Source organism: Priapulus caudatus, unplaced genomic scaffold (genome assembly GCF_000485595.1).
Source record: "Priapulus caudatus unplaced genomic scaffold, Priapulus_caudatus-5.0.1 Scaffold344, whole genome shotgun sequence".
In the NCBI taxonomy this organism is placed as follows: Eukaryota; Metazoa; Priapulida; class Priapulimorpha; order Priapulimorphida; family Priapulidae; genus Priapulus; species Priapulus caudatus.
Window position 1 is genome coordinate 172,973 of NW_014577405.1, and position 8,158 is coordinate 181,130.

At 43.7% G+C, this 8,158-nt stretch overlaps 1 protein-coding gene across 1 annotated transcript in view; it reads left to right on the plus strand.

Annotated features, from left to right (window-relative positions):
* LOC106809307 overlaps nucleotides 1-8,158 on the plus strand; it is a 34,343-nt gene that overhangs the window by 24,304 nt on the left and 1,881 nt on the right. Inside the window, exons 2-8 of the mRNA XM_014812347.1 lie at nucleotides 4,776-4,883; nucleotides 5,159-5,274; nucleotides 5,497-5,579; nucleotides 5,754-5,859; nucleotides 6,484-6,576; nucleotides 7,259-7,441; nucleotides 7,796-7,971. Coding sequence (XP_014667833.1) covers nucleotides 4,776-4,883; nucleotides 5,159-5,274; nucleotides 5,497-5,579; nucleotides 5,754-5,859; nucleotides 6,484-6,576; nucleotides 7,259-7,441; nucleotides 7,796-7,971 — 865 coding nt within the window. The remainder of the gene's footprint in view (nucleotides 1-4,775; nucleotides 4,884-5,158; nucleotides 5,275-5,496; nucleotides 5,580-5,753; nucleotides 5,860-6,483; nucleotides 6,577-7,258; nucleotides 7,442-7,795; nucleotides 7,972-8,158) is intronic.

Below are 8,158 nucleotides of genomic sequence, written 5' to 3' on the forward strand. Positions count from 1 at the left end.
TATAGATAGATAGATAGATAGATAGATAGATAGATAGATAGATAGATAGATAGATAGATAGATAGATAGATAGATAGATAGATAGATAGATAGATAGATAGATAGATAGATAAATTGATGTAGCCGAATGAATCTTTCTCGTGCTTTCTATGGCCCGGAGTCTTGTAGTGTTGTACAGGTGTGTGCAGGCGATAGTGGCTGATTGATCGTAGCACTGATTGCGTCGTAATGCCGCCGCCAGTGGCCATAGGCGAAGGACGACAACCTTGGGCAGGTGTTGTGCACCTCAATAAACCTGAACGTCTCGTCTGCTCTCTGTCGCGCTGCGCGCCGGTACAGTGACGCTTTTGCGACGTAGGACGACACTGGTTGTGTAGCAGCGGGACGCCCGGACATGAACGTAGCGACAGCGACGCAAGACGCCGGGGATGACGCATCGTTGACGCCCGAATATTTGTACGTAGCGGCAGAAGCCGTGCTCGACGCCATCTTTAACGACGTCGACTCGGACGTCGACAGCGGCAACGAACGTGACAGTGACGGTGGCGCTTCTAACGGTCCCGTGAACAGGAGCGCTGTGCTGCCGCCTTGTACAGACACTGATCCTTCACGATCGTCGTCAACCTTTAAGTCGACGCCATCGCTGTCGTCAGCCGGTACAACGCGGGACACGACGAGCTCGGGATGTAGTAGCAATAGCGTTGGTAAGCTGACCTGCATATACGCCGCTAAACGCCACAGCTGTGCACGAATCTAATCCAAAAACATATAGCCGTCTGCAGATGCGGTTTACGTTTACCAGTTGCTGAGAAATATCATAAAGTGTCGTATTCGACCTTTTATAAATCGGTTCTGTTATGATATATGATCTGTCGGCTAGGCGGGTTGGGGCAAACAAGTCCCAATATGACTGTTCCTATTCTCTGTACGAGAGACTATTCCCTTACTGAGAAGATATTTTGTGAAACAGAAGGTAACTTAATATTAAATATGATGGAATTTGTATTAATTATATCTAATAAATTTAACTAATTAATATTAATCACGATGAAGCAATAATAGACTTACATTTATGCAGAAGATAAATCATCCCTAGCGCAAGGCAACGAATATCGCGGTCTCTTACGTCACTGCAAGCAACCAATCGCACGCGACTGCACCAGTAGCCCTGTTTGGGAAATTAACGTCCAATGTGTACATTCCAAAACACGTAGACACCCAGACGTACCATCCAAATTCATGTTCTGGGCAGAAACCATTGAACGAACTCGACTGGAACGAATGATTTGCTGATATTTATGACAATTGAATAAATGATCTAAAATGGAAATTATTATTGCAAACATTTCAATGACCAACTGCGGTCAGGGACAGATGCAAAAACCGGTCAATATAGGGCCAGGTTTCACCAAAATGGCCTCCGTGAATTATGTACGTAGCTGAAACTTCACATTTGTCGTAATATTGATTTAAACGTATATATAATATATATATGTAATAGATAATATGCATTTTGATGGAAGCAAGCATGCCCGAAGGATTAATCTCACCATAGTGGCGAAAGATGTTCCTCGCAATAAAAGTTGTCGTCTATATTTAAAATTTCTTCTGAAATAAACATCAATCACTCACTTTCTTCTCCCCCACGCACACGCACTCTTTCTCTCTTTCTCTCTCTCTCTGTCTCTCTTTCGTTCTCGTTCTCTCTCTCTCTCTCTCTCTCTCTCTCTCTGTCTCTCTTTCTCTCGCTCTCTTTCTCTCTCTTTCTGTCTCTCTCTTTCTCTCTCGTTCTCTCTCGCTCTCTTTCTCTTTCTCTCTGTCTCACTCTCGCTAGTCGACACTCATTGTAATGCGATACCCAACAGCAGTAGATATATATATATGTATATATCGATAACGTCCTGTATACATTATTTTGTCGTGTTCAAACTTGTATGATTATAGCCGCGGGCGAGACTTCCTGGTTGAAGTCGCTTCATTCGCAATGCGTCGCGCTGACAGTTGAATATCAGACACAAACGCATGATCACCGACGCGCTCGCTGATGACAGAGGTTGTTTGTCACCCGGGCGCTACAAACCGATAATTCAGGCGTGCGTGACACGATACAAATTATCCGCACAAACTGTCGCGTCTTCTCCGCGCGAAACCAGGAAGTGTCGATATAGTCGCTCTTGCTAGTAGCAGTGGTATAACGCGACACGAAAACACGCTGTTTACTTGTGGAGATGGCGTCACTGCATGCACGAGCTCACTAGCGCCAACAGACTGCCTGGCGGCCGTTCGGCTGCATTCGCGAACAGTTTCACGCGCATTTTGTTATTTAATTGTGCGCATTCTTTCTTTTCGACGTTCACGCAAGTGTGTAACTCTTTTGATTCGGCGCCTAACGACGCGCGAAAAATATTCCGAACATTCGTTTCAAGGCGTCGTCTGTCTCGCGGGCAAATACTTATCCCTCGCGTCATAAATTTTGCGCGCGCGCAAAGCTGGCGGGGTTGAGAGAATAGTAAATCTATGTTGTGCGCGCTTATCTCTCTCTCTCTCTATCTCTCCCCCCTTTCTCTCTAGCTATCTGTCTCTCTTTTTTTATCTCTTTCTCTATCTATCTATCTATTTACACACACATATATATATATATATATATATATATATATATACTATCATAGTGCATATAATATAGAGCATTTGTGGTAGAACGAAAACATGAAACTTGCTCTACTACATATTATGACGATGAAAGATGTATTCGCCACACATATTTTTTCAAAAGCAAGCAATGCACCTATTGAGTGAATGACTGTCTTGCATTTGTCTCGCGCATACACTAATTATGCGAGTTGAATGACTTGCGAAACCATCCATTATACTTTGTACACGCTCAACTGACGGTGTCGTTAGTCTTTGCAAGCAACAATGCTGTACAATTGAAAGCGCATACGACATGAGTTTTCCGGATTTACAATATCACAGAACTCACATAACTGGATAAGTAGAATATATTCACTTCATGATCGTAATGTATTGTTTAATTGGGAGCGTAATTAATGCATTATTAATTAATAATCGTCTGAAGCACTGTCTCACCATATGAAGACAACTGGGTTAAGTCGCGCAGAGAACAGACGGGAACGACAGACTTAACGGAGTTTCTAAACCACTTATCGTTGTTAAGCGCTACGTGAAGTTGACCTAGAAATCATCTACACGTCTCACACGACTGCCGCCCCACCAATGCTCAAGTTGTATTCCTATCATCCCCTTACCGTCATCCCGCCTATTGTGCGTCCTTTGTGGCATCTAAGCAGATGTACACATATCGCATTGATACCGACTTTGGCGTCCACCTTCTGCCAAGACGAGGTGCGCTCGTCGCATCACGGCGTTTTGTGTGGCCGATAATCCAATGCTTTCAACAAAGTAGATAATTCACCTTGAATAATACTCATACTAACCAGCAAACAAGATAGGAGGCTTAACCTACATTCGGTGAAAAATTTAAATCCACTTCCCCGTGTCAAAAAGTCGGCCTTATCTAGAATTTGATTGAAGCATAAGACGATAAGAGAGTTGCATGTAGGACGCAGGACGCAGTACAGCCGGAAGGAAAGAGGAAATGAAACTGTGAATAGCGTATAGATGCAGGGAAAGATAGAGGAAACAGACATCTGTGTGCTATGCGTGCGTGCGTGTGTGCGCGCGCGTGTCCGTGCGTGCTCGCGTGTGTATACGTGCGAGTGTGTGTGCGCGTGCGCGCGCTTATAGTTATGGTTTCATGATATAATTACCATCACCTACATTTTTACTCATGTTATCTCGTACCATTCGTGTTGCACACGATCCGCTGGTGTGAGGTTTCTGAAACATTCATTGTAGTGGCATTTTTGAATATACAACCACTTTTCACTATGTACGCACTTAGAAACAACACAGCGTTAATTTGCAGTGTCTTATTGTGAGACGCAGATGGCGGCATTGTGACACGTGAAAGCGAGACGCGTGCCTTTGTTGTGGTACGACGATTGTTGCTCTGATAGCTGAGCAATCTGTAAGTCATTTGCTAAAGAAAAATATAACAAACGAGGCGCTATCCGATGAATAGACTACTCGGTGACGCACGTGACAACGTTCCCCAGAAACTAGCTATCTAAACAAATTGTATTCACGTTGAATAAACTAAAATCAGCCTATACGCTGGTGGTATTACATGTAATGTATTTCCTCACTGCCCACCCAATCTATCGAGCTGCACGATGTTCTCTACATGGTCTCATCACAGTGCTATATATGTGTCTCACTAGTTGCTAGTGACTAACGAGTTGCGAGTTGCGAGTTGTTGGTGTACTAGCGAATACGATATTCTCTAGTTATTACAGCTAAACACCCGACCAGTAATACCTGTTCTTAAAGTTAAAGGATTTAGCCAATTTCGCGCTGATAACTCTTAAAGCTAAAGGAATGTGTTTTTCTACGCATTGCGGACTAGCACAGTAGTATGCCTGCACGATATCGTATTATCCGACACCAGAGAACAAGAAGAGTTCGCGGCGGTAACAATGCCAGATACTGTTTAAGTAAAATGGCCCCGCATAACATTTTAATTGCTACGCTACGCGAAGATGGGTCATATTCATTTTCATTCCGGCCATTATAGTCTTTGTTTTTATAGGTACATTACAATTAAAATGATCAGCGCGCAATATTGTATCGCACAACATATATAGTTGCGCAACCTCGTTTCATCTGTTGACACTGTTTGCTATCTCTCGTTGTAGGTTATAGCCAGGGAAGTACGGACAACCTGAAAACAATAGCTAGTGATTCTGGTAGAGGACAGAGTGTAGAGAGCTGCACAAAGAAGGACGCTGTACATGGCTTCACAGGTGAGAAACACTATACGACAGGTTAGCGATCTGATGACAGACCATGATTGCGTTATCACTGCGTTTCATTAAATTCCGATCGTCCGCCATTTTAACTTGTGTGCGACACGTAACAGTGCGCTAAAATATACTGATCATCGTCGAAGATAATTGCGTAATGATTAGTAAAACTATGAAGTAATCGTGACGTCAGAATGGCGTTCATCCGTACGGATTTCGGCTCGCGATTGCCACGTCGGCACGGTGTGCATATAAGAGTACGTGTTTGTCCGCAGGCCATCCGTCACGGAGCGCGGCCGGGAGCCCCGTCGGCATCCCCAGCGCCACCTGTAGTACAACACAGACACTTAGCACACAGTTCAAGAGCGAGCTGACGTCACTTAAACAACAGGTGACGTGTTCACAACGTGCGCCCGCCGATTTCATTTAATGAATGTTATTGATCTATCACGTACACGATTATATATATATTGGTGTACAGCAAATGCTAGTTATCGTAAGAACGGAGAATCCTGTATAGGTGGCGTAATTGCATGGACACCTCATATCTTCCAACATATAAGGTTCCGAATAGTATTTTGTTGCCGTTACAATATTTGCAATTTATTCACAGATCGATTTTTTGAGAACTGAGCTGAGTAAATCGAAAGACGTTATAATGCAGCTGCAAAACAAAGAAGAATTATTAGTCACAAGGTATGCGACGTTGTCATAGCAACCATTCAAATTCGATCGAATCCCGAAATCGGCAGTGGTTTAAAAAATTAATACAAACTTTAATGAAACATAACGATAAGGTTTCTGACTAAAAGATAATACTATTTAAAAGATATTCAACAAAATAAGTAGACGTTTCGTTTACGTGTGCAGACTGACGGACCAAGCTAGGAAGAGGGTACTTGATGAAAGCAAGGGCGACACGAAGATCGAAGTACCATCTCACCTTATACGCCGCTACAGCAGTCTATATTTGCAGGTGGGTGAAAGCAGCTTTCGGCCAGACCATCATTAACTATTAAAGATATATTGTGTTTATAATATATTATGTAGCAGGAAATCTTGCAACAGTTATATATAATAGTCGTATATTGCATCATAATAAATTATATATATATATATATTTATTTATTAATTAATCGTCAACATTGTAATTATGCAATATAACTATTTCTAGAGACAGATATATGCGTTCAATCTATTAAATGTAGACAGCTATAGAACGAGCTAGCCATGATTTCAAATGATTGGAGATACTGAGGGCATCATCTGTGCACCAGTATTACAGACTAATACATAAGCTACGCGTAACTGTATTATTTACTGCATCGAGCGTTGTGAAAGATTAAGCTTGTATAATTATGGTGACACAAGTACCGTGTAGAACTTAGGGAGCGAGACGTCACATATGTGAGACGACGTTATGCAGCGTTTTGATAGCACGGACCTACAGAAGTTACACGAACTTGCAATAATGATAATGAATATCTAATGGGATTTCAATCGAATTCACATATCGATTTCCGATCAATTTGTTGTTCAGATAATAGATATTCTGTTAACTATTTCGCTAAGGAACGCGTGTGTTTTTGTGTGAGCACAGAATCGGGTGAGTGCCCTTCACGCCCTTGACGCTCTACCAGAGATGGACGAGTCCGATGATCTGAAAACCAAGCTCGTCTTCTCCGTTATCGTGGTGAGTAAGATCACGCGTACTGTACCGCTAGGTGGCGCTCTGAGCTGCTCGAGGGTTTTATTTCACGTGTTTCTTAGCTATGCGCTCCATATAGGTGGTATAAAACAGTAGAGGGCATCCATAGGCAGCAGGCCTGAAAAAAGCATCGAACAGAAATTAATAAAAAATTCTCAGAGTGTTTTATCGCATACACAAAATACACTTTAATCATGCTAAATAACCACAGGTTCAAGCTCTATACTCCGCTCAAAACCTTTGCCAGCTAAATAATGCCCATTTATACAAAGTAGTCGGATCCCGTTTCAAACACAAAAATGGCCAACCGGTCACCATGGAACTGCTACGCCACTTGACGGAATGTCACAGCTACACAACAAGACCAATCTTACTCCTATAGTCCTTGTGCCTAGACGTCCACAAGGCACCTACCTTGCGTGTATAATGAAAATTAGTGCTCTCTAGTGCCGAATTTTATCTAACAAAATTCAAAAAGGTATTTTCCAGTGACGAGATAGTGCAACATTGGTGAACAATTTGCGGAGGGTTACTGTTGTATGCCCCCTATATAAGCGGTTTACATGATTCGCTCAAACGTGAGCGAAGTTTAACTTCGGAAATATGATTGGTGTGCGTCATCGTGACGTCACTGTCAGCGCTGACATCTCGTCGTTTTTCCCTGTAGCTTTCGTTTAGGTCAGTGCGTGGAACGATAGAGAAGAAGAAGGCCGCGTTGCGACAAATACTCGGCCTGCCAGCCAACAGTCCGAAGCCCTCGCACGACACCGCGATGACAGAGATGCTGGAAAGCATCGGCTTCTACATGCGCAAGACCGTCGATAAGTATGACGTCCGACCAAACGTACAGGTACGCCATCTAGCGACAAAGTTCGTCATCATTATTACGGTAACAATGACGTTCTTCCGACATAAACCCCGGCCGCATAACTGTAATGATCGAATATTTCCAAATGGGCAAACAGAAGACGAAAGCAGAATCTCAGAGCAAGCATTTGGCTCCAAGGAAAAATCCCCATGTTTTAACACCAGGCGTTTTTTTACTATTACTTACATTAAAAGACATCGAATTATCGTCCAATTTAATCAATGACAATTCCTGAATAATTCCCGCGCTTTCGATCATTATCACGCGCATATATCCCACCACACCCGGCCGCGCGCGCCATCTATTGGCCACTATTGACGGCGTCTGCTGTTGTAGGAGGTCTGCTCGCAACTGTACGCAACCCTGTACGACTTCCCGAGCCTGCCGACGTGCGAGAGTCTGACGTCGTACATAGAGGAGTGCGTCGGCATCGCATGGGCGCTCTCCAACCAGATACCAGCATTCTCCATCGAGTACGAATCGTCGGTGTTTACTCCAGAGCTACACGAACGGTAGGTGCCCGAGGCGGAGGAAAAGCCCCGACCTGCGGCTCTCGCTGCCATATACACACACACACGTGCGGGTGCACGCACGCAACGAACGCACACACATAAGAATGCACTCACACAGACACGCACGCACGCATACAGGCACGCACGCACGCACGAACGCACGCACGCACGCACGCACGCACGCACG